Source organism: Macaca fascicularis, chromosome 5 (assembly GCF_037993035.2).
Source record: "Macaca fascicularis isolate 582-1 chromosome 5, T2T-MFA8v1.1".
NCBI lineage: Eukaryota > Metazoa > Chordata > Mammalia > Primates > Cercopithecidae > Macaca > Macaca fascicularis.
This window is the reverse complement of record NC_088379.1, coordinates 106,847,694-106,875,640: the sequence shown is the minus strand read 5'-3', so window position 1 is coordinate 106,875,640 and position 27,947 is coordinate 106,847,694. Positions and strand designations below refer to the sequence as shown.

Sequence of the window (27,947 nt, the reverse complement as noted above, 5' to 3'; positions counted from 1 at the left end):
TGAATTCAGCCTGGGCGACAGAGTGACACTACATCTTAAGAAAAGAAAAAAATAAATAAAGGAAAGTTTTATAATCTACAGGCCATTTTTGTAGCAATTGAGCAGTTCTACAAAGTAGTTTTGAAGGACTCACATGTTTTTGGAATCTAGCACCAAAATCTGGTGATCAGCTGGTGAAATATAATTCATAATATCATGATTGGGAACAGTAAAGAAAATACAGGATTCAAAAAAGTATAATTGTGCTCATTTGTTATCACCACTAGTTCCTTAATCTGAGACAATGTCATTTATTATGCAAATTGGAAGGAAATTATGTAATTTGAGGTTATTTGAGGACCATGTTACTATTTTTCCTTACAGGGTACAATGTTGAAATAATATTTTTCAATGATAAATCATATATAATGCTGTGTAATTTTATTGATTATGATATATCTTTCCTTTGCATTCATATGTAGGTCAGCCAAAAAAAATTAGTCTCAAAAAGCACCATAATTTTTAGATTCTTCTACTAGATATTAAATCTTGGTGTAAACATTTGAGATTTAGGGACTTTCTCTTTTAATTAAGCCAGATAGTTGTTTAATACAAGATGTTTCAAATTTGGTAATGATGCCTTCTGTCGTCTGCTGAATATGTCTTACTTCTCGTCACTCCTTAGTGCCTTTGTTGAGCTTTGGTGATACAACTTTAATTTTAAACTGATCACATTGTTTCTAGACCTTTGCTAGATGGCATTCATCTTTATACTATATGGTAAAATATATCACATTGAAAATAGATTAGTAGTGTTTTAAAATAAATTTACAATTATATCAGCAATATATTTGTTCTGGAGCCATTTGCATTAGCTTCATTAAATTAGAAATTTTTAAAATGCTTACATGATGAAAACAACTGAAGGTTACTTTTATTTAGTTAGAAGGGACATTAGGATTAGAATGGTCACCAGGTCCTTGTCTCTGGTACACATAATTGAACTTTCTTTCCCTTCATTTAGTTTTTTTTCTGTACCAGAGGAAGGAAAATGCTTTCACTGTAACAAATTAAGAATAAGTTACATTTTGCTTACTTGGTAACTGGATTGTTAATAGGTAATTAAGTTGAAAAGAAAAAAAATGGAAAACTTTCACTTGATTCCTTTTCTAATACTAGAAGTGAGGAATTGGGAAGAAATCAATATAATGCATGTAATTAAAACATTCTGTGGTTTTGGTAAAAACCTCATTTAGTTACATGCAAATATTAGAGAAATCTATTTATATTCTCTTATATTTTACTTAATGCCTTTTGGCTAACTGAATAGTTTCTGTTTTAATTTCATGGCAATTTGCATTTATTTTTAAGACTTTCAAAACAAATTCTCTTTTTAGCTTGAATGCACATACTACATTTGGTAAATCTAATATATAACACTGTGAATTACTGATGTTAATTATAAATATTATTATTGTAAATATTGCATTTGGTAGAAATGAATTTCCCTCAATGTCCACTCAATTCAGAGAATATATACCAGACAAAATCTCAGGAAAGGACATGAGGGTTTTCTTAACAAAGAGGTACATAGCTATACTATTACACCTTAAGGATGAAAATGTTTGATTATTGCTATTAGAGTAAATAGTGTTTCCCTAACATTCTTCTCTTACATTTCAGCTAAATAATTATATTAATTTAAATGAAAATGAGGTAAATGACTTGGAGGAAATTTGACCTGGCTAATTATAGGCATGTGTCTAATCAGTGTCAATGATTTTGGATGTCTCTGTAGTCAGAGTTTATCAAAATAAGATTTTCATAACAAAATTTAGCCCTTTGCATTTGATCACTGATTATTTCAGTGAGATCTCCCAGTTGATTTTGGTGGCTAGTTATATCATTAAATCTATATAAATGACTCCTCAGAACACATTGGCTTGAAAAAGGGAGCTTTTACAGATTATGGGAGGAGTTAGTTTCATTATTGAGTTTTGAGTTTTGTCTAATAGGTAGAAATTGAACTTCCTCCCTGGAGACAACGTCAGTGCAGAAAGCCAGCATGTCTTATTGTATGGAGGTCATTGTTATTGCTCTTGATCTTTTTTCTGGTAAATCACAACTCAGGGAGCTGCTATATGTTTCTGATTTTGCTCTCACTTTCTGAAGTCTCATAATGATAATGGTAAATGTTTATTGACCGCTTAGTACATGTCAGGCATTGTTTTAAGTTTTTATATGATATGTTATTATTATTAATCCTCACAACCACTTTGTGCTATCATTATGCCCATTTTACAGATGAGGGCACTCAGGCATACTAGGATTAAATAAATTACCCAACTGCCCAGTCCTAGTAGGTATTAGGAAAAGGATTTGAATACACATAATGGGTGTCTTAGAGCCTTGGGGCAAGCACAACTTTGTAACCCAGATTTCTTCAATGTTGGCCCCCCAAAATAAGGAATAAAACTCTTACTTGAGAGTAAAAATCCATTGTAATTAATTTGAGTAAACATTTAAATGACTGATCATCTTGGTTATCTGTGGCGGGCCTATGAGTACAGATTGAGACTGTCTAACAGTAGGTGTGGAAGTGGAGGGAAGATGGGAGTGCCTGCAGCTGTGGCAACCCTGTCACTGTCAAAAATGAAAGATTTTATTTTCTTTGCTTGGAATTCTTCAATTTCCTTCTTCCCTAAGTAGATGTGTTAGAAAAATAACAAACGCCTTTGATAACCTACAGTTTACAGGCATTTTCAGATTAATATAGTGAGCTTTAGTGGAGAGGGCATGGGATCTGGAGTCAAGACTCTAGGATTATGTCGTGGCTCTCCCCACAAGCTGTGTTATTTTTACCATTTAATGTGAACTTCTTTTCTTCACTCTCTTAATCTATAAAACCAACACTGTGATATCTATTACATAGGGTTATTCTGAAGACTGAATGAAATCATACATATGAAAATGTGTTAAAAATGTAAAGCATATGTGGGTAGTGTCTTATGGTTGTTGAGTTTTTTTTTAAGTTGAAAACGTCATATTCATAAAAGAGCTCTTTGTTCCAAATGATAGCATTTCTTATGCCCTGTAAAGCAGTCAAGTTAAGTCTGCTAGATCAGTTTTATACTGAAATTAAATATTGGGAATTTACTTATCCAACATTGGTTTGAAGATACCTAATACTATTTAGTAATCTTCAAATCAGATTTGACTTAAACTGGTATTATATGACTGCAGTCACATACTATTAAGAAAACACTGTGTGCATTATAGGTTAAAAGATGTTAACTTTTATTGCATGGTCATACACTGTTTCATAGTATGGTGTACATACGACTTAATACAAATCAGGAATAAGCAAATTTTTAACTTTTTTGAAACTGATGAACAAGTGTAGTATGTCCTTTCCTTAAAAAACTCTCATATTTATGACTGTGATTAAAATTTCTGGCCAGTTTTACTGCTGGTATCTGTTATAGAATATTAATGTTTGCATGAACTAACTCACTGTGTCAAAATGATTAGCTTTTTGTTTATAGTGTACTTTCTGAAGACATACTTTAAGATGTGTCAGGAGGACTCAGTTTTATAGGAAAAATGTTGGGAAATGAGGCATGATTGATCATCCTCTAAGACACCAGCCAGACATACAGATTATTGAGATCGCTAAGAAAACTTGCTGTAAATAAATAAATTTAACCATTTATAACATAGATGTTTTGGAGCTCCTCCTCACCCAGATTTTTTTTTTTTTAATAAAACATCTATTAACCCAAAATTACAATTGGGAAATGCTGCTGTATATATAAATATTCTTGGAAAAGCCCAGTAGTTTTTTTTTTTTTTTTTTTTAATACTTTAAGTTCTAGGGTACACGTGCACAACGTGTACATATGTATACATGTGCCATGTTGGCGTGCTGCACCCATTAACTCGTCATTTACATTAGGTATATCTCCTAATGCTATCCCACCCCTCCCCCCTCCCCACAATAGGACCCAGTGTGTGATGTTCCCCTTCCTGTGTCCAAGTGATCTCATTGTTCAGTTCCCACCTATGAGTGAGAACATGCGGTACTTGGTTTTCTGTTCTTGTGATAGTTTGCTGAGAATGATGGTTTCCAGCTACATCCAGGTCCCTACAAAGGACACAAACTTATCCTTTTTTATGGCTGCATAGTATTCCATGGTGTATATGTGCCACATTTTCTTAATCCAGTCTGTCATGATGGACATTTGGGTTGATTCCAAGTCTTTGCTATTGTGAATAGTGCCACAATAAACAAACATATATGTTTATGTTTATTTTTATGTTTATTGTGAATAGTGCCACAATAGTGCCACAATAAACATAAACATACGTGTGCATGTGTCTTTATAGCAGCATGTCACCACCAGGGCAGGCCTGGTGGTGACAAAATCTCAAAGCATTTGCTTGTCTGTAAAGGATTTTATTTCTCCTTCACTTATGAAACTTAGTTTGGCTGGATATGAAATTCTGGGTTGAAAATTCTTTTCTCTAAGAATGTTGAATACTGGCCCCCACTCTCTTCTGACTTGGAGAGTTTCTGCCGAGAGATCTGCTGTTAGTCTGATGGGCTTCCCTTTGTGGGTAACCCGACCTTTCTCTCTGGCTGCCCTTAACATTTTTTCCTTCATTTCAACTTTGGTGAATCTGACAATTATGTGTCTTGGAGTTGCTCTTCTCAAGGAGTATCTTAGTGGCGTTCTCTGTGTTTCCTGAATTTGAATATTGGCCTGCCTTACTAGGTTGGGGAAGTTCTCCTGGATGATATCCTGCAGAATGTTTTCCAACTTGGTTCCATTTTCCCCGTCACTTTCAGGCACACCAATCAGACGTAGATTTGGTCTTTTCACATAATCCCATATTTTTTGATGGCTTTGTTCATTTCTTTTTACTCTTTTTTCTCTACACTTCTCTTCTCGCTTCATTTCATTCATTTGATCTTCAATCGCTGATACTCTTTCTTCCAGTTGATCGAGTCGGTTACTGAAACTTGTGCATTTGTCACGTAGTTCTCGTGTTATGGTTTTCATCTCTATCAGTTCTTGTAAAGTCTTCTCTGCATTGATTATTCTAGTTATCCATTCATCCATTCCTTTTTCAAGGTTTTTAGTTTCTTTGCGCTGGTTATGTAGTTCCTTCTTGAGCTCTGAGAAGTTTGATCGACTGAAGCCTTCTTCTCTCAACTCGTCAAAGTCATTCTCCATCCAGCTTTGTTCCGTTGCTGGCTATGAGCTGCGTTCCTTTGGAGGGGGAGATGCGCTCTGATTTTTTGAATTTCCAGCTTTTCTGCACTGCTTTTTCCCCATCTTTGTGGTTTTATCTGCCTTTGGTCTTTGATGATGGTGACGTGCTGATGGGGTTTTGGTGTGGGTGTCCTTTCTGTTTGTTAGTTTTCCTTCTCACCATCAGGATCCTCAGCTGTAGGTCTGTTGGAGTTTGCTTGAGGTCTCCAGACCCTGTTTGCCTGGGTATCAGCAGCGGAGGCTGCAGAAGATAGAATATTGCTGAATGGCGAGTGTTGCTGTCTGATTCTTGCTCTGAAAGCTTCGTCTTAGGGGTGTACCCCGCCATGTGAGGTGTGAGGTGTCGGTCTACACCTAGTGGGGGATGTCTCCCAGTTAGGCTACTCAGGGGTCAGGGACCCACTTGAGCAGGCAGTCTCTCTGTTCTCAGATCTCAACCTCCATGCTGGGAGATCCACTGCTCTCTTCAAAGCTGTCAGACAGGGGCATTCACCTCTGCCGAGGTTTCTGCTGCTTTTTGTTTAGCTATGCCCTGTCCCCAGAGTGGGAGTCTACAGAGGCCAGCCGGCCTCCTTGAGCTGTGGTGTGCTGTGGTATGCTCCACCCAATTTGTGCTTCCCGGTGGCTTTGTTTACCTACTTAAGCCTCAGCAATGGCAGGTGCCCCTCCCCCAGCCTTGCTGCCACCTTGCAGTTAGATCTCAGACTGCTGTGCTAGCAATGCGGGAGGCTCTGTGGGCGTGGGACCCTCTGGGCCAGTTGTGGTTTATAATCTCCTGGTGCATCGTTTGCTAAGACCCTTGGTAAAGCGCAGTATTAGGGTGGGAGTTACCCGATTTTCCAGGTGTTGTGTGTCTCAATTTCCTTTGGCTAGGCAAAGGAATTCCCTTCCCCCTTGCGCTTCCCAGGTGAGGCGATGCCTCACCCTGCTTCAGCTCTTGCTGGTCAGGCTGCACCCGCAGACTAGCACCAACTGTCCGACACGCCCCAGTGAGATGAACTCAGTACCTCAGTTGAAAATGCGGAAATCACCTGTCTTTTGTGTCGCTCACACTGGGAGCTGGACGCTGGAGCTGTTCCTATTTGGCCATCTTGGGTGCGCCCCCCCGGTAGTTTTTTTAATTGCTGCTTTGAGCCTTCCACTAAAGACACATTATACTCATAATAATAATTCTCCTATTTGCCCATGATAATGAATAAAATTCTTGTTTAGACAATGACCTTTAGGCCATCTTTTTTATTATTTTTCTCCCTTCAGCTTTTAAATTTAGGGGTACATGTGCAGGATGTGCAGGTTTGTTACATAGGTAAACGTGTGCCATGGTGGTTTGTTGCACAGATCATCCCATCACCTGGGTATTAAGCCCAGGGTCCGTTAGCTATTCTTCCTGATGCTCTCCCTCCCCCAACACCCTCCTTGACAAACCCCACTGTGTGTTGTTCCCCCCACATTTATCCATGTGTTCTCATCATTCAGCTCCTACTTTATAAGTGAGAACATATGCTCTTTGGTTTTCTGTTCCTGTGTTAGTTTGCTGAGGATAATTGCTTCCAACTCCAACCATGTTCCTGCAAAGGACATGGTCTCGTTCTTGAGGCTGTCTTTGTCAGTTGCCAGATAAGTACCATTCTGTTAGACCAATTAGATGGTATAAGCATTTACTTAATACTTAGGGCTTTTGTGATATATATAATACTTAGAGGTTTTGTGATGTGTATATATATATCAAATGAGAGTTTTCAAGTATACCCCAAAATGCAGGCATATGGAATAAAAGAAATCCTGTAGGAATTCACTTAAATAGAATAATGACAAATAATTAAAAATTTATAAGTTAAGCAAATTTGAGTTCATACTTCACACCAAGTATTGCACAAAGCACTTTTGCAAGTGTGTTCTCATTTAATCCTTTCAGTAGCTTCTTGAGTAGTTGTTACATCTCCATTCTACAGGTGATGAAACTGGTTTCTTAAAAATTTTCTCAAGGACACACAACTATTAAAGCTATTATGTGAAGATAGGCAATTAGATAATTCAAAACTAATAACCATGACACTTTGTTGCATGTAGAGCTCAGTTTCTGCTCTGTGTTGCTGGAAATTCTCAACAGCAGGTTAACTAACATGCTTTTTAAAGAGTAAAGGCAGAGGAGGCACATTTTAAACAAAATCATAGGCCAGTCTGAGAGGGGACAGCTAGCATTGGTGGGAAGAATTTATTTTGTGTAGAACCTAAGCTCAGTGTTCATATATGGAAATACTTTGAAGGACTCATTTATCTCTGGATCAACTCATCAAAAATTAAATTAAAACAAAGAAACATGTACCTTTTACAAGCTGATTACTGAACCAGTTGTTCCTTGTAACATTTTGGTCTCTTTTAAGGCTGGGAGCAATTAAATTAAGAAGACAGAAGAGCCAGATAAGATACTCAAGGAGCAAACTGTGCATGGAGAATAAACATTATTGCATTTAGAAAATTGTGTGGTGAGATGTGAATCATACACCAGTAAATCACTGGACAAATGTTTTTTGAATGTTTTCTGTGTCCATCGCTCTGGGTTGGGAATAGTGAACTCAAAAGTAAAGAGCATGATTCAGGGAAATCTGGAGAACTGGATGTGTACTTCGGGTTCTGCCCTTAATTACCTTTGGATCATTGGATGAGTCAGTTATCTACAGAGAGGGGACAGCAAGAGTTAAAAGCACAGCTCCATAGCAGGGGTCTGATGTGAGCCCTGACTTCCCCTACTTATTTGCTGTGCAATCTTAGCAAAGTCATTTCATTTCTTTGTACCTGGGTTTTGGAATATAAAAAGTAGAATAACAGTACCCAAATCACAAGACTGTTGTGAAGATTCAATGAAGTAAATCTGTGAGAGAATTGACTACATCTCAGATACTGTTCTAAACAATATGTATGTATATAAATTATTTATATAACATTTTATTATTTCATTGTTATAATCACTACTCTTACTCTCTTTGAGCCTCAGTTTCTTGAACTAGAAAATTAGAATATGAAATTGGATGATATTTAAGAACATAACTACAGATGTGTAAACTTTTTTTGAACTTAGCAGAGAACTTGTCTAATGATTTGTAGGTTGCTTTGTAAGAGTAAAGTTAATACTGGCAGCAAATGTTTTATGTTTTAAAGACAAAGAAATAAACACAAAACAAAGTAAAGAACACTGTATTTTGGTAATCAAAATATAGTTTTATTAAGTATTTAGTACTCAACGATGTGGTGGATTTGGATGGAGAGCAGGCTTTGTGTGTTTTAAGAAGTTGTGCTATTTGAATAGGGATGATTAGGATGTGTGGCCAAGAAGGTAAAGCAAGGTAGTTGTTAATCATAAGGAAAACTTATGAAGTATATATTGTGCTGGTAATGGGCCAAACACCTTACAAATATTAGTTTGTTTAATCTTCAGTGGTCCCAGCACCTTACAAATATTAGTTCGTTTAATCTTCAGCTATAGCATAGAGCAATTAAATTATGTGCTCAAGATGATATGGTTTACCTAGGCAGTCTGGCTTCTGAATTCATACTTTTAACTCCTTTACCTTACTGTCTCTGAAAAGCTTGAAGAAATGTTTGAAATTGCCTGAAATACTTGGGGTACTGAGTAATTGGTTATAGTCAGACCATAGAGTTTGAGGATCAGGTGGATTAAGGTGAGATAACTGGGAACTTGGAAAAATAGTCTGGTCATTATCACAATAATCCAGACAGGGTAATTGAGGAACTAGACTATATGGTTACTATGGTAATGGTGAGGAAGACTTTTTGGAGTGGGCCTTAGCCTCTTTGGGTCACGGACTCTTTTGAGAATCTATTACATTGTGGCCTTTCTTCTCAGAAATTTGTGCAACACATAAAGTTGCGATGAAATTTCAACAATCTCCTAAGCCCTCTATTTGGTGATTTATTCAACTTTACTTTTCCTTTTTTGTAATAATTAGTTTTCTAAAGTTCTGTAATTTTTCTTTACTTTGTATTTGTTTTGTGTTCTATGTGTTTTCTTTTAATAATATTTTAAAATATTTCACTTTCCTTGGATACCTGTTCTTCAGTCACTAACAAAATCTAATTTTGGTGGGTTATTGATGACTTACTCAACATATCCCTAATTATTGCAGTAACATTTTCTGTATTTTTCTTTCTTTGTTGCTTGAGTACAAAAGTGATGGTAGACCTTGTGGCCAATATATAGGCTGTCTTTCCAGTGATCCACATCATTCTTTGTCTATTCATATACATTTCTTATTTGTATAGAAGCATCTGGAATAGGAAAATTATGTGCATAAATAAAATACATCAGTCTTACATTCAAAATATACTTTGAATGGCTTCTTGTCGTGAATCTGATCCAAAATTTTGTCTTTGCTTCTAGGACGTACTGTTTTGTCTCTTGAGCATGGAGATCCCCAGGGTAATTACAGTCTAGTGGTAAGGGAGTTCAGAAGAGGTGGGGTGACTGGTTATTGTTTGTTTTGTTTATCATTTGGTGTGAGAGTAATAATTGGGTCCCCCTCGGCTATATAGGGAGTAAGTATTGCCAGTACCTTTGGGAAATTGCTCTAGTAAAACTCATATGCTGTTTAGGATTTTGCTTTTTAAAAAAATGCAATGTAACTTGGCAGTTTGGTTAGTTGAACTCAAATTTATATTCCTCAAGTCATAAAAAATTGTTTATTTTCTCCTTATTTCTTTGATTATTCTTGAACTTTTATTGCATTTTGGACTGTTAAAATCTCTATTATGGAAGTATAAATTATTTCTAATAATAATTACAAATATAAATATTCTCAAAAATCATGAGCTATTGAAATTGCTTTTGAAGAATAACTATCAGAAAAGCAATTGTAGAAGTTTCTGTATTTTCTGCCTTTGTCTTTATAAAGGAAAGTTGCTTTTACGTAGTTTCCATTTATGTAATAAGTAGAATGGGAGATTTTTCTTTTTCCAGTACGTAATGAATGCATGTATCATACATATCATAAAAAAAAAAAACCGATGTAAAGAGTATTAGCAAATCAAAGAATATTTTGTTTCATCATGAATTATTGAATTCACTCTTTTGGGAATGAGAACCTTCTCCTGATTTGAATTATATTCCAAAAAGAATTGACAGTGTATATAAACCTTCAATTATATGCTGTAGACAAGGAATGATATATTTCACTGAAATCACGTAAGACATATATCTTTTAAAATTATTTACAATTCTGTTTAAAGATAGTATATTGAAATTGTATTATACCTTTCTCTTCCTCTGTAATAGAGAGCGTTGTCTAGGTATCTGTAATAGAAGATATTTGTGAAATGTGGAATATTTGTGAAATGTGGAATGTATACCATCACGGATATTCCCTGATGTTCCTTAGGACTGTCATGAAATATAGAACTGTATACATGCACACTCAATTATGCCATGCTAGCATCCCTTTGTATTTAGTGTGCTGAGAATGGTTCCATTCCTCGCCTGTGGAATAAAGGACATGAATTTTTGGTGAGGTTTTTCACCATTGCTCTAGGTGTGGAACTGCACTGTGGTTGTTAAAGACAATGGGAACCAAAAAGCTCTGAATAAATGGAGAATTATTATGGATCAAGGGACTTCAAAACAAAATACCACTCCATTGTTGAAGTAGCACACACTGTTACATCATCTATTTGTGCGTGTGTGTGTGTGATCACTTTTCACCGAACATGTCCTATATCTTACATTTATATTAACCTGTTAGTAGTTCTACATTTAATCATGATTATTTCTTGAGTGAGAATTTTAAGCCAATGAGTGATTTTAAATTATGTGATAATAAAAAGTAGTGTATTTCTAGTCTGCTCATTGTGACTTCCGAACATGAAACTTGAATGAAGGCACAGCGCTGCCTAAATAACTGCCCATCATGCCTAAATGAGTGTGTTTAATCTGGATAGTGAAAAACTTATGGAACTGAAGCTTTTTGGATGCTTTGAGGAACCAAAATAATATATCATGGGAATTAACATGATTCTATTTGCCATTGTAGATGTGCTTAGGCTGTGTTAGATACTCTAGTTATTAACGACTTTTTTTTCTTCTTCTTCTTTTTTGTTTGGATGGAGTCTTGCTCTGTCACCCAGCCTGGAGTACAGTGGCATGATCTCGGCTCACTGCAACCTCTGCCTCCTGGGTTCAAGCGATTCTCCTGCCTCGGCCTCCCAAGTATCTGGGATTACAGGCGCCTGCCACCATATCCAGCTGATTTTTGTATTTTTAGTAGAGACGGGGTTTCACCATGTTGGCCAGGCTGGTCTTGAACTTCTGACCTCAAGTGATCTGCCTGCCTCAGCCTCCCAAAGTGCTGGGATTACAGGTGTGAACCACTGCGTCCGGCCTAGTTTTTAGCTATTCTTAACAGCTGAATTTCTCAATAAATTTTTCATTTGTGTCTACTAGTAAGATTTGGATTCACTTTGGTAGCCTGTCATGCAGACACTATAAAGAGGGGAAAAGGAGGCCTTTGTCCCCCTGAACTACTTCTGACTCGAGTTGCCGAGAAAATGTTAGTCTGTTAAGTCTTGGATATTGCAAGTTCAGCAATTAAAAATGCCTTTAATTGAGTCATACTTCAATAAATGTGTATTAATAACATTCTTATAAACTAGGAAAATGTTCCTTTAAAGGAAATATTTGAACTGCTTTCTGAAATTCTATGTGATGGTGTTTTAGGATCTTAGCAGTGGGGCACTGTTGTACTGATGTAACATTATTTTTATTGTTACTGGGTTAATTTTACATCATAAATAACAACAGATTTATCTGTGACCCTGCATTCACATGTACAATTAAAATAATTTAGTTTTTCAAAATGTTTGCAATTTTTTTTTTCTTGTCCGTTTTCAGTTTTCTATTCTGTTGCTCACTTTTGATCACATCTGTCTGTTTACTCTTTGATATGGGCCCCCAGCTTCCACCACACAATGTGGCATCCATGGTCTCTTTACTCTAATGGCTATTTAAAAGACATTTACATTTACTAACTGAAGGTTTCAGTGTTCTGTTGTTTTGGCTATTGACTATCATTTTGTAATTACATACTTTTAGATCTGAACAAGGCCATTTTATTTTCTATTCCCTCTTCTTAGACTGCTTCTAGTACCACAGAAGTATTAAATAAATTGTGAGTGAGATGGAGAAAAGACAATCCTTTCTTACATTGACTCAGAAGCACATATCAAATGCCAGAGCACTGGACTAGACACTCAATGGGACTTGATTGTTAATCCTTCTACTTAATTATTCTGTTTTTGAGTAGTGATCATTGATTGACTCGTTGGTTGGAAGGAGATTTGATGTTACCTGTACATTTGCAACTGGCATTGTAATTCCAGCAATCTGTTTCCTTAATTACTTGAAAGTTTCTTTTATGCACAAAATTTACCTTACATATGGGTGGAAATTACCTCCCAAGAGTGGTTCTTTTTGGAGGAAAGGAATGCAGTCTGTCATAGCTTTATTATAAAATTGTTCATTTTCCTTTTGCTGGATTAAACAATGCATGTTTGATAATTAAACCAAAATTGACAAGTTCATTTTGAAGATAAATGAAACAATTGCAAATGAAGTTTGAGAGAATAGTATTGTAGGTGGTAGTCATTAAGACATTCCAATTTTTAAATAGATGTATGAAGATTATGATTTGGGGAGTGAACATTAGAGGTGCAGACAGTTGGAACTTCCTGCATGCTTCTGTGTTATTCAGACGAGTAAGTGGTTCTTAGAAATGGTGGACCACAGATAGTGGATGAGAACAGGTCTGGTCGTCAGAATGAAGCAAACAGTGTAGGCATTACTGAAACATAGAAAGACATAGGGGGCCTGATGTTTTGCTGCAACGTGCTCTAGAGCCTACTTGGACTAGGGCGTATTGAGCCAGAGCAGGTGGGAATTACATGCAAACCTGGGAATTTAGCTCCTGCTCTTGGCTCTCTGGAAGATGACTGTCAGGCAAAATATTTTGATCTTTGCTTCACTGTGGTCACAGATATAAGATGCTATATACTCGATTTATTATTTTTTAATGGATCACCTTTTATATGCAAAAGTGGTTAACATTCTTTTTTTTTTTTCTTTTTTTTTTTTTTAAAAACTTTTTTTTTTTTTTTAATTTATTTATTATTATTATACTTTAAGTTGTAGGGTACATGTGCATAACGTGCAGGTTTGTTACATATGTATACTTGTGCCATGTTGCTGTGCTGCACCCATCAACTCGTCATTTACATCAGGTATGACTCCCAATGCAATCCCTCCCCCCTCCCCCCTCCCCATGATAGGCCCCGGTGTGTGATGTTCCCCTTCCTGAGTCCGAGTGATCTCATTGTTAACATTCTTAAATTGTCACTTAAGACTTACATTATTTGGTATCATTTGGGACATATGTTTGCCATTTTATTAAGACCCTTTGAAAGAAGAGAAGGCCTATTCATTAAATAAAATGATTTTGATGCCTATAGGTGTTTTAACCACAGAGGATGGGGATGGTAGGTGGGCATATGGACATGGAAAATGTGTAGGCCCATAGAGTTGAATGAAGAGGGTAAAAGGAACAAGTTATATGTGGGCATAGATGTTTTGTTTTTTCCCTATCAACTTACCAGTTTAGGATTGAGGACTAAGAAGGCAAGTACTGTATTTTGTAAGGTTTATTAATACAAAGGTTTCTAAAGTTTATAGTGATTAAAAAACTTCTGTCAAATAGTTCAACTCAATAGGTCAAGTCCTTCCTTATATTTCATGTCTTACTTAGGCTGTTGAGTTGAGGATTTCTAAGTGGTAAAATGTACCTGGATTCATGTACCCCAGAACTTAATTATAAATAAATAAATAAATTTTTTAAAATGTACCTTAAATAAAGTTTCAGAATCCCTGGGTACTCCTCATTTCTAAGGAATAATTATCATGTTCAAAGGGACTGGCTCACTTGAAATAAATTCATCTAGTCTTAAAGTATCTATCCTTGTTTGTTTCTTGATTTTCTTATTCTCCCGTGGCATTTTTCTCTGGAGAAGACAGCAAATGTTCAAGTCCAAAAAATAAATGTATAAATAAAAGCCTCTCTCTTTAAATTCATCCCAGCGAGGAGAATTTCATGCATTACTTTAGTTTGCTATTCTGAGGATTAGTATAAACATCATTTGCTGAAAATATTGTTGTAATAATTTCATCTAGTACAGAGATCCAAGATTGTGGGGGGTACCTCTTGGTGTAACTGAATGTGTGTGTGTATATGTGTGTGTGTATATATATATATATGTATGAAATTTTAAAAACCATTATAGAGTAGACTCATATAAAACAACAATTCTTCAATTATATATTTAAATTTTTTAAGTATTTGACTTAAACATGTAAATTAAGACATTTAATATTTAACTACAATTCTAAGTTTAATGTAAACATTAGATAGCATATATTTCAAAATCAGTAAATATAATTTTTATTTTATCATGCCCATGTATGATAATTTGTGATTGGCATTGTCCATGTGTCAGTCACTGGACTTGTGTGTATAACTTTAAAATTTTGAACAACATTAAAAAAAATCAGGGCCAGTTGTTGTGGCTCATACCAATAATCCCAGCACTTTGGGAGGCTAAGACAAGAGAATTGCTTGAGCCTCAGAGTTTAAGACAAGCCTAGGTAACATAATGATACCTTATCTCTACAAAAAGTTAAAAAATTAGTCAGCTGTGGTGGCATGGTACCTGTGGTCCCAGCTACTCAGGAGACTGAGATGGGAGGATTGGTTGAGCTCAGGAGGTTGACTGAGGTGGGACGATTGCTTGAGCCCAGGAGGCTGAGGCTGTAGTGAGCTGTGTTTGCACCAACCACTGCCCTCCAGCATGGGCAACAGAGGGAGACCCTGTCTAAAAAAAAAATCAACTTTTATTTAAACTTATCAATTATGCTGAAATATTTTGAAACCATTAAAATAACTTTTGTCAAATACTATTCAATGTTGAATCATTATTACATAATTCATTATATAAGCCATTTGCAATTGTAATGAAGCAAGCAAAATATCAAAAATTAAAGTAGTTTTGTGATAGAACTTCTCAAAATATCAAAAATTAGTTTTGTGATAGAACTTCTCAAGACTGCATGCTGAGGAAGTTGTGGACTGTCACTCATTTCTGTGTCCTTGAATCCTTAGACTCAAGAATATGTGGTGAAAAGGAGCACACGAAAATCTGTACATGGGAAGGAGAAAGAATAGATACACATAAATAAGTATATTTAAATATATATATGTAAACATTTAAAAACTTTTGAAATTTGGATAATAATAGAAGCTCTGTACTGCTCAGGTACTTATTTTCTCTAATTTTTAATGCCTTGTAGTTGAGGAATATATATATATATATACACACACACACACACACACACATATATATATATATATATATATATATGTATATATATATTTTTTTAATCCTGAGATGGAGTCTTGCTCTGTCGCCCAGGCTGGACTGCTGTGGTGCAATCTCGGCTCACTGGAACCTCTGCCTCCTGGGTTTAGGTGATTCTCCTGCCTCAGCATCCTGAGTAGCTGGGACTACAGGCACGTGCTATCACACTCAGCTAATTTTTGTATTTTTAGTAGAGACAGGGTTTTACCATGTTGGCCAGGATGGTCATGATTTCTTGACCTCGTGATCAGCCCACCTTGGCCTCCCAAAGTGTTGGTATTACCGGCGTGAGCCACCATGCCTGGCTGAGGAATAATTCATCTAATTAGTCTGATCTTTATTAAATAATTGCTTGTAGCACATTTCAGATTTAATCTCAAAAATTACTGGGTATAATATATATTCTGTAAGCCTGAGGAAAAAAAAGAATGTTTATTTCAGTAAGTGCTTTGAGCACCATAATGCCCTTTGATTAACACGTTGATATGTTACATAAGATACTATTTTGCTATATTTATATGTGAACATTCAGTGAGCATTCAAATGAGGTATTCAATCTGCTAGTAAAATGATCAAGACACATACTGTATTTAGCAGTTGAATACATTTGAAGGCTCAGGACTGGTATGATAGTATTTAGAAGAGGTGAGTAAGGAGGTTTCTGACAAGGACAGAAGAAGTCATCATAGCAGCAGGAAAAAACAACAGTAAATTAATAAATTATATCTTTATTTATAGATCTATGAAAAAATCATTTTTAAAAATTTTAATTGAGACTGGATTTTTCTGTTCGCAAGCCTGATATTTAACCACACTTGAGATGGCCATGTGTATTTTTATTTGAAGGGAATTAATATCTATAATAAAAGCCAAAGACTTTCAAACATGCAAGTGATGAGTGTCTGCAGGAGTAGCATAAGTAGAACCCTAATAAATATGTTCTTACGATTCTTCTTAGGGGCTAGCTGTGGTTAATTTTTAGCTCTCTCTTCCAGACAACATGTTTTGTATATCTTTGCATCCAGAATATCCATTCTGTGCATAAATAAACACATATCCCCCATACTGATATATATTTTTTCATCCAGGAGAATATAAGTTAAACCTAATTGCTCAATGTTAGAACCCAAATAAAATTCAGTGAAAAGTCCTTAGTACTTACATATCTCTTTACTCTTTGTTCAGAAGTAGAATCAGATTTCACATATTTTGGTGATGGAACTGCTTTTTATATTTCAACTGGCATATATTTTACAATAGACATATTCTATTTTTTCATAACCTAAAAACAGAACTTCTTCTCTTGGAGTCATCTAAAAAATTAAATATTTATTATGTACTTTAAACAAGAGAAACGTGCAACTGGATCAAAGAGTTTCTAAGAATTCAGCCATAACCTTAGGGTAGAGAGACACAATTTTTTCTTAGTACTTACATTTTTTTTCTCATTGTCTTTAAACTTGTTCTTTAGTTTTGCAGTTTAACACTTTGCCAACTATCTCAAGCAAAACCTGATAATTATACCACCTGGTAAGCTCTTCAGAGCTTGGGTTGGCTTATGTTTGTTATCTGTGGTCCATTTCTTCCTGCTCCTCTCACTGCCTAGCATGGGATACAATGCATAGTTGGTGCGTAATAGGTGCTGCTGATTGATTAATTGATATAGTTTGATTAGCACAGAGGACTGTGACATACACAAATATCCATAAGGGAATAGATGGTGTTCCAGTCTAAGGAGGTCAGGCCAGAAAGTGTTTTAAGCTGTGTCTGACATGTGATATGCTTAAGCTGTTCTCCTAACATGTGCTGACATAAGTATCTTTGACAGTCCTTGTTCAGACAGTTGCCACATGAAATATGGGATAAGAGCTGTTCCTGTACATGTCCGGATTACAGAGAGGGATGAAATAAATGTGTCTGGACTTGCAAAGACATTGTATCTGTTGTGGTTGATTGACTGGTGTGGAGGGAAAATTGACTTGTTTAGAGGGAAAATTAAAGTGCCCAGCATTTTGTATGTCTTTACTTATGGTATAGATCAGTGGATCTCAATCTGGACTTCATATTTGTGTAACCTGGGATTAGGTAAAAATAGGCCAATGCCCTGGCCCTACCCTAAACCAGTTAAATCAGAATCTCTAGACATAGGGCATGGGCATCATCTTTTAAAAAAGCAATTCTCAGTGTGCAACCACTTTTGACATAGGTTGAGGTTTTGTAGAAATTGAACCAAGTTGAGAAAGAAGAAACGCTAAGAAATTTAATTTCCACTCACCTTGTTCTCATTTACTTAGAAGGATGCAGGGTCTAGAATACCACTGTCCAGTAAAAGGAAGCTAGGTATGCAATTTCAAATGCTCTAGTAAACATATTTTTTAAAAATAAAAAGAAATAGTTGGAATTAATTTTAGTAACAAATTTTATTTAGCCCACTATGTTCTAAATATTATTATTTCAACATAAAATCAATATTAAAATATGAATGTTTAACTTTTTAAAATACTGTATCAAGTCTTCTAAATACGATGCTTACTGTGGATTTGCAACATATTTCAGTTTGGAGTAGCTATTTTTTGAGTATACAACAGCCATATGTGACTAGTTAGTACAATATTTTGTAAATATAGAGGGTAAAGTGCTGGAATTGAAATCAGGAGACCTTAATGTTAGTGTTAGTTTGGCCAGCTAGTGACTAATCCTTTGATGTTGGATGATTCATTCATCCTCTTTCTGGACTTCACTTTCCTTTTATTTGGTATGAGGGGGTCAGTCTTGACTGAGAGTTTTCTAGTTTTGCTCCAGAGAGCAGCAGGATTGTGTCAGCACTCCTTAGTAGCCATCTTCGAGGAGAAAGGAGGCACGCTGCTTTAGTCTCTTTCTCTTTTGGATATACTTACGTTTCCTGGCATAATTTTGTTTGAGGGGGGAGAAAAGAAGCAAAATAAAGGCTCAAAAGATCACTAGGCTAAATATTCTCTTGAATCTTTTCTGTCAGCATTTATAGGACTACTCCAGGTAGAGGTGAAGCAGTAGGTAGCCTGTTCCTGATACTTAAAAATATTCATTGGCATATTTTTATACATCCCAGGTTACATGGATGTGAAGTCCAGATTGAGATCTACTGATTGATACCATACCATCAATGATACCATTGATACCATAAGTAAAGGCATACAAAATGCCAAACATTTTAATTCTTTCCCTGAAACAGGCTCCACACCAGTGAATCAATCATGACAGATGCAATGTCTTTGCAAATTCACTGGATTTAGAAGGCTTGATACAGTATTTTACAAAGTTACATATCCCACTAGTATTGTCACTGAGAATCTTCCAGTCAAGGTGTGACCATGGCAATGACCCTCAGATGTTTCCTATTAAACAGTGGAATCCCTTCAGTAGTGGCTTAAGTGACTCAGATTTGAGAAGTAGAAATCCCAGATACCTGGAACTATCCCAGAGTGATAACAGATCACGTATGCTACTGAACACATATTTGTGGTCTAAAATTAACCTATCCTCAAACTCGGAAAGTGATCCCTGGATCTTTCTGAGATGTAGTTCCCATAGTCAGCCAGACTGAGGGCTAGGATTACTCTGGCTGCAGGGTTTTTTTGACTTGAAATGTGTTTCTCTCTGGTAAATGTATAGTTGACAACAACTTTAATAATAGTTATATAGATGCCAATATTGGATGCATATGCGTTTGGTTCATAGGTAGACTAGTAACCTTTCTCCATATCAGATAGATAAACTCTCTGCTGGAAACAGCAGATAGAAAAAGAAACAATTTCATGTCATTGACCCTTGAAAATCAGTCTCTGCCAGATTTCCACTGTCAATGACATGAGAACATAATCCTAGCCCAATATGTTGTTTGCCTTTAAAGCCTTCTGTGATGTTTTCTGTTAGGAGTCAGTCAAGCACTTACATTTCCCAGATTTTATCTACTTTGCTGTTTTATTAATTTGAGGGGAAAAAGTGGCATTGGGTGGGAATTGTGAAGTAGTGAAAGCTGAGAAGGTTTCTAGCTTCTCAGAAGATATGCTTCTTGATTGATTAGAAGCTCATCCTGAGTAGGATGCTTCTAAGACGTCTTAGCACTATATTCTGTGCTTACAGGCAGTTACAAAAAAATTGTTTTGCAAAGAACTAGCCCAAATATCAACAGCTGTTGCTGAATTTTTACTAATGTGCACAAACATCATTTCTCTAGTCCTGGCCTGCTCATGTATCAATGAAAGCAACTTGTTGTGGACTCAAAGCAAAGGAAGGAAGGGGAAATCCAGTTTTGTTATATTAAGTGTAGCAACTTTCACAATGCATTAATTAAATAAATGTTTCCAAGCTGATTGGATTCTTTGGTCTAAATGGTTTTTGCTCATTATTTGGCACAGGTCTTCATGTAGGATTCTAGGTGAACAGAAAAAGCAAATAAATGTGACCTTTGTAAGGCTGGTATGTTTTTTATGAAGCCAAAAGGTGCACAAATACACAAATATTAGCCCAGTCTTATTTTTGTCCTAGAAAACTTTTCACTGGCGACATCTCTGTGTTCCGTCTTTGGCATCATTACTGCCCACCTTGGTTCCCTGCAGGCTCTGCCATCTGTTTAACTGGTAGAGGGCCCCATCTCATCAGGATCTCTTCCATCCAATTGGAAATAGAGCCATCTGATTGGCGTTTTTCCTCTCCTTTCTCACCCCTGTTTATTTGGAACCAGCTCCAGTATCTCAGAGCAGGTGGCTTTACCTTAGCCAGTTGCCTTAGGATTAGCAATTACTGGAAGGTAAAAGATCTGCAGTGGAGGGTGGAGCATCTGTTATTGCAGTGGTCTTGGCCTTGGAGGGAGTCTAGGGACTTGGAGAAAGACTAATTCATGAAGGTGAGGCGCTTCCTGGGGTGCTCTCCTGTTGCCTCTCACCTTCGTAAATGCTTTGGCACTTTCAGGTTCAATTCTTTGATCTATCTTAAGTTTAATCAGGCCAGCAAGTGCATGTGTGGCAGAGACCCACTGCTTTTATCTGCCTGACAATATATTAGCCTCCTTTCCTTCTGTGCACCTGCGATTCTTGCCTGACGGTTATGCAGAGCCACTTAAACCTTCACTGTTGCCTAAAACACCTTGGGAAATCATTTTTTAAAAATTCAGCTGTTGCCCTCACCACAAGCATCCTTTTGAAGTTTACCCCTTTCTAGCCCCCAGCCCATATCTTGACTCATGGTCTATAGCCTGAGGAATTTTGAGGAGTTGCCAGGTAAGATATTTTCTAATCTCAAAATGTATATAAAGACCTGTGTAAAGAAATGTGGCTGTTGAAAAACATCTCCGTGTTTTCTTAACAAGCATACTCTATCAGTCAAGCAAGGAAAAGCAGGGAGGGCAGAGAAAAAAAAATAGAATAACCTCCAAATGCCTCAAATTTAATGACCTAATTTCCTCTTTTTCTCTCCTCCTTGTTTAATCTTCAGATTTCTTTTATTATTTACTATTCTTTGGGATTATACAATTCGTCTTTTGTTCTTGTATTATGTATCTATTGTACTATAAGCTACTCAAAGTAACTTTTGGAAAATAAAAGTATTTGTGAGAAATAAATACCTCTCAGAATTAGAATTTCATAAGAAGTGATTTATTCATCATTTTTACTTACTAAGCATTATCGAGTACTTTCTGGGAAATAGTGTAGTTTATTTATTGCAGGTATTCTGGCATCAGACTGCTGGGGTTTAAACTCACTGAGTTATACACATAAATCACTAGATAATTATCTTGGGCAAGGTGCTTAATATTTTTGAGCCTCAGGTTTCTCCTGCACAGTAATGTTATGGCAGCTAAATAAGTTTATATATAAACACATGTATGTACGCCCTACTCATCTTACACTTTTATTGTTGTTTTTGATTTTATTACCTAAACGATGCCTGGCATAAAATAAATACTCTACAAATATTAGCTACTACTGTGACTATTTACTGTAGTTAGTATAACAATCCTCAGATAGATGTAATCCTCACTTCACAGGTGAGGTAACTGGAGCCAAAGAAGGTTAATTAACTTGCTCAAGGTCATAAGCTGGGGAGTGTGCAGAGTGCAGGGTTCACACCCAGGTTTGTCTGACCACAAAAGCCTCCTGCTCACCCAACGAATCTGCCACGACTGCCTCAATCTGACAACATAGTGAAATAGATGTGGCTGGATTGTCCAGAAAATCATCCTTGCATCCATCTGTACAAGTTCATTTCCCAGTTTTTCTTTTCTTTTAAATAGTTGTAATTTCACTCAGGATTATAAACCTATGCCATTAGATTACACAAAATGTTTTGGCATAGGTCTCCTGTAAGTCTTGCTTCCTTGAGAGACACTTTTAGGAAAGGAGAGGGCCAAGTTTATTCCGTAACATCAAGTGCTTTTCCTGAGAGAGGAGCCATCTAATGGAGATGCTGTATGTCTGTTTCATAACGGGCATGGCACATGAAAGATACATGGGATGATGTTTATGCTCCTTGCTAGATACTTCTAATATCTGGCAGGGATGAGTTGTCCAGTGAATGAACCATCATGTGAAACAGATAAATAATGAGTCTTTAAATGGCTTATTGGCCATTTGTTGCAAATTTAACCTTTGTGATACCATCTCTGACCATAGACCTTTGGAAGCAGGGCAAGCTAGAGGAGTTTAGTGAATGTCCTCTGGCTGAATGAGTGAATGAATGTACTCACAAACGTAGAGGAAGGCAGTAGCTACAAGAGAGCTTCTTGCTGTTAAGAAGATGTGAGTGAGTGGAAGAGTGAATGATTGCTTCCAAGCCTAAGCAATCATTGGACTTTGTCATTGTGTCATTTTTTAAAATACCTGTGTCTCCTCCCTGACAACCTGACCCTTCACTTTTAAGGAGGTCCCTTCAGTATGAGCATACACACTCACCTGCAAATCCTGATTTCCTTATCAGTATTCAGTGCACTTTTGCCTTTTTCCTTTCAGATTCCTGCTGTTTTCTTAAACAGTGAGTAGATCAGTTATCTCAGATGCGACTCTAGTTAGAGCAGCAAATCTGGTTGGATAGATCTTTTCCCATGCCTCTAATCCCAGTAGAGGAGCCCGTTTTCTAGTGGAGACCCATCTTTGCACAAGTTGGTTATGGTTGGATATATAGGAATAATTTTCTTTCACAAAATTGATTATTGTTGAACTGAAAACTTATTTTCATTCCTTTTCTTTTTAACTCAATCAGGATATTATAGATGCAAGAGATAGTACTGGATGAACAAGAACTATCAATTTTGTTTAAGCAAGCACATTATATCTAGAATCAAAGAAAGGATGCAGTTCTTAATTTTTGATAGATAGCCCTTGATCATATTTTAATTCAGCCACCGTAAAAATACTATATTAGGTGGTTTGTGATGAGGATGGACATTTGGTGGTTATTATTGAATTGTTTGTTGTTGAGTTTTGGCTAATGTCATAATTGGACCTTTTTTTCTTTCAGCTGTTCCATTTCCTCCAAGTCACCGGCTTACAGCAAAAGAAGTGTTTGATAATGATGGAAAACCTCGTGTGGATATCTTAAAGGCACATCTTATGAAGGAGGGAAGACTGGAAGAGAGTGTTGCATTGAGAATAATAACAGAGGGTGCATCAATTCTTCGACAGGAAAAAAACTTGCTGGATATTGATGCGCCAGTCACAGGTAAGTCCTGAGGAGGGAGATTGCCCATTCGCATACACATTTTGTTGTTTATAGCATCAAATCAAAAGTCCTAGTTACCACTGAGTCTTCAAATACCTTACTCATCATAATCTTTTACTGTCAAATCTATACATTAGAGGAGTAAGTATATTATACATATATACACATATTTGCATGTGTTAAATATCTGTAAGATTGCAATGCTCTAAGAAGTGGCATGAGACTTAGAGATGATGATGATTTCTGAAGTGATACTTTAAGAAGTCATATTGTTTGTAAGTAGAAATACTAAGTGGCACAAAGAACACAGGATATTCATTGGGAAAGATTAGACAAAATATCTCAAGACTTCCACAATGGTTGAGTAAGAGTCTAAGTTAAAACAGTAGTTTTCAAAGTGTGATCCCCAGACTGATAGTGTCATCATCACCATTTGAAACTTGTTAAAATATGCATTCCCAGGCCCCACTCCGGCCTACTGAATCAGATTACCTGGGGTGAGACCCAACAATCTGTGTCTTATCCAGCCCTATGTGTGATTCTGATGCACATTAAAGTTTGAGAACCACTGAACTTTCAGAAGGAGGACACTTTTTTTTCTCTTTTGCCCATAGCATTTTGTCCCTACAAAATAACATGGTTTTTTGTTTTTTTTTTTTGAGACAGAGTTTTGCTCTTGTCGCCAGACTGGAGTGCAATGGCACGATCTCAGCTCACTGCAATCTCCGCCTCCTGGGTTCAAGCAATTCTCCTGCTTCAGCCTCCTGAGTAGCTGGGATTACAGACACCTGCCATCATGCCTGCCTAGTTTTTGTATTTTTGTAGAGATGATGTATTACTTTGGCCAGGCTGGTCTTGAACTCCTGACCTCAGGTGATCTGCCCGGCTCAGCCTCCCAAAGTGCTGGGATTACAGGTGTAAGCCACCACTCCCGGCCTTTTTTTGGTGTGTGTGTTTGTTTTGGTTTTGTTACTTCTTATGATCAGATACATATTTTGTGTAAGTGTGCTTCTCTTAGGCCATAAAAATGAAATATCGTCAAAAAATTGTGTATGGGCTGGACATGATGGCTCACGCCTATAATCCCAGCACTTTGGGAGGCCGAGAAGGATGGATCCCTTGAGGTCAGGAGTTTGAGACCAGCCTGGCCAACATAGTAAAATTACATCTCTACTAAAATTACAAAAATTAGCTGGGTGTGGTGGTGGGCACCTATAATCCCAACTACTTGGGTGGCTGAGGCAGGAGAATCTCTTGAACTTGGGAGGCAGAGGTTGCAGTGAGCTGAGATTGTGCCCCTGCACTCCAGCCTGGGCGACAGAGTGAGACTCCATTTCGAAAAAAGAAAACAACAATTGTATAGTATACAGCTTCTAATACTAGAGACGTTGGATCTACTCTTTATGGAGTTTGCTTAATTTGCAAGTTTTCATTTTTGAAGAAGCTAAAAATATTTTCCTCTTAAATATTATTCTGATTTAGACATAGAATATTGTTCTTTTTGATATAAAGGGGGCATCTAAACGTATTTCATATATACTAGTGATGGCTAATTTCTTTTAAAATTATTGATCTTCAAATGAATATTTGAATTGGGCTGTTAAGAAAGAGATAAGCTCTTTTGAGTATCAGACTACACCTTTCTTTATCAAAATATCTTGAATGATTCCCATTCTAGAGAGATTGACATTATTTACATTTTAATTTTGTCTTGCAATGCTATTTTTTCTTAGTTGTAATTCAGAAATAATAACTATAATAACTATGTTTAGGGCCAGGTAGAGGAGGAATTGGCTCGAGGAGTATTAACTCAATATTGGACCAGTGGTGAGTAAGTCAGGCCAGAGACTTACCCTAAGTTACTGACCGATAACTTCTGTGGAATTCAGAATTAAGTGTAGTAGATATGTAAACTCTCAAAAGAAGTGATCAATATTTTATAATTAAAAAGCCACTACCAGATTTTCCTCTAGTCCTTCCCTCCTACTTTTTATTAATAAAAATGTTTCACTCTCAGATGTTTAGAGAAGAGTTGTACTAACATTTGCCATGGTTTGCCCTCATTTAAGAAAAACTGAGGAATTAATGCCCTAGTTTTTGGAAATCTAGATAGTCCTTCATTCCTTTGGCATTTCTTTAAAGTTAAAATGAACAAAGACTTTCTCTTCAAGTGTTCATAAGGCAGTGAAAGGTTTGTGTTCATTTAGGATTTTTTTCCCCTGAAAATTCATTATGTTTTATTTTGGAGAAGTCAGAAGGACCAGGAAGCTGCCTAGTCCCCTGACTCCCTGCCATCTGTCCATCCGGAGAGGGAGTAAAGGAGTGTGGACTTGCCCTCACAAAGTGGATTTAGCGTGTGGATTTAGATAGGTGAGCATACCATCTTCATAGGAGTAGAGATGAAATTTGTCCAAACAAGGGAGCCATGAGGCAAGTTCCATTATTTTTTTCTCATCTAACATGGCTGACTAGACTGGTAGCTGTTTCAGATCTTTAATTTGAAGACTATTTCTGTGTTGCAGACATTTTGTAAAGAAAAGTATTTTTCCTCTTTGAAATTTTTTCCCCAAAAATGTAGTTGAATTTATCTTTGTGTTCTTGCAAACACACAAATGGAACGTTGAAAAAAGTGTGGCCCCAAATCAGTGAGGCAACACATTTTGGAAATTCAATTTAATGAAATGTTTATTGTACATTTTACCTGGTACAGGTGGTATGTATCATACACATGTGAATAAGACCTGGTCATTGCCCTCCAAGGGCTCAGAATATAACAGGAAAAAGGTATCTAACCAAGCATAAGTACATTAAATTGTTGACTAAATTAAAGGCTATAACCTAGGTTTGTTCAAGAAAATTAGGAAGTATCCAAGTGGATATAGCTAATTTAAAACCAAAATGTGTTCCTATCTTCTAAATGACTATTTCCTTGACAGTGCTCATTGATTATTACATTTCATCTTTGAGTTAAAGAAACTGTTAAATAACTGTCCTATCTGTTGTGGATATGGAAGCCACTGGTATTTGTTGTAAAGTGGCTAGTCATGTTCTTTGAGGTTTGCTGTGAGAAGACGGGGTTTCAGAAGGGTATGAGAGGTGAGGTGGAAATGGGAGGGTGAGACTGAGGCTGGAAGGCCAGGGTTAAATATTAACTCTATAGCCAGCACTTATTCTGGTACCATTCTATAAAGAATGGGGGTCGAGGGGATCTTTGAGCAGGAGAGTTACATAATCATGTTTGTGGCTGGAATAATGTCCTGGATGAGATGAGTAGGATGAGGTGGGGAGGGATTCTTAAGAGGGGGGATGATTAGGAAACTTTCATACTTGTTCAAGGGAGCCATGGCAGGGTAGGGGGATTGAATCCCACTTTTATTACAAGACCTTTTATAAAATGAGTGTTCAAGTTGATTTTAAAACATCTGAATAGTTTGTATTTAAAACGTTAATATCTCTTCCAGTCTTCTTCAAGACAGTAAGATGATTTGTGCAGGGATCCAATTTACATTTCTCCCTGAAGTTCTCATATTTTCCTGTTTTCCCTTTCACTTAGCAGAGAACATTCCACTCATTTGTAATGCAAAAACAGACCGGAGCTTAGATTTTTTAATACAATGATTTAGAACTCATTTTCTGCTCTCTGGGCAGAGGGGATAGGCCAGCATCAGCTGGGCAAACTGCTAATCTCTCTGGTTTGTCTGTTTCCTGCGGTGGGGGATTTGTCCCTGGGGCAGCAAAGGATTCCCTTAGTGCCTGGGCCTGCCATTTAGCATGTCAGGCAGTTGCCAGGAGAACCCTCTGGCTTTGTTCCTGGATGTGAGAGTGGACTGGTGGCCAAGTTTAAGGTCATGGCAGTCCTTCCCTTACAGCAGCTGACGTCAATTAGGAGAATTCCCCGTGCCTGCACTCCGAGGAGAGTTAAGCAGGAAAAGGAATCGGTGTCTTCTGGGACCTAAAAGATCAGTGTTTATTCTCCTCATGCTGTCATTTGTCACTATGAAGCAGTGTGGCCTTACTTTATATGGAGATAAAATATTTCGTCTGGGGCATTTTGCCCACTTGTGATTTTAGTGGCCAAATCTTTAGGGCCTGTCCTGCGGCCAGAGACTATTTTGGTACCCGGCCCACTGTTGGCAAGTCAGCACATTTCAGTCCCAGCCTGTGGCAGCCACACATCATTTTGATGTCCTTATACTCCTTAATTTCAGCCCTTGGTTAAAAAAGTGATTATATTATAAAAGGTGACTGCATGAGAGCCAAAGTCTTTTGATCTGTTCACCTCTGGTCTTGCAAGGTTGTTCTTGGAAACCCATTTTACAAATGTGAAAAGGGACACTCAGAGGTAGAGTCAGTGTTTCCAAACTTAGCCATAGATCAGAATCACCTGTAGGGCTTCACAAAATACAGATTGCTGAGTTCTACCTCCAGAGTTTCTGATTTAGTAGGTCTGAAGTAGGGCCTGAGAATTTGAATATCTGAGTTCCCAGATAATGATGATGCTCTTGATCTGGGACCACACTGTGGGATGCA

The 27,947-nt window shown here is 36.9% G+C and overlaps 1 protein-coding gene across 12 annotated transcripts in view; it reads left to right on the top strand.

The window, feature by feature from the left end:
* The window catches only part of PPP3CA (protein phosphatase 3 catalytic subunit alpha), a 331,315-nt gene that overhangs the window by 136,084 nt on the left and 167,284 nt on the right, over window positions 1-27,947 (top strand). For 10 of the 12 annotated variants that reach the window (XM_074040210.1, XM_015450692.4, XM_005555544.5 and 7 more), the window contains one exon: window positions 23,217-23,417. The exons of the other annotated variants lie outside the window; for them this stretch is intronic. In XM_074040210.1, coding sequence (XP_073896311.1) covers window positions 23,309-23,417 — 109 coding nt within the window. In that variant the 5' untranslated portion in view covers window positions 23,217-23,308. The remainder of the gene's footprint in view (window positions 1-23,216; window positions 23,418-27,947) is intronic. 12 annotated transcript variants of the gene reach the window in all.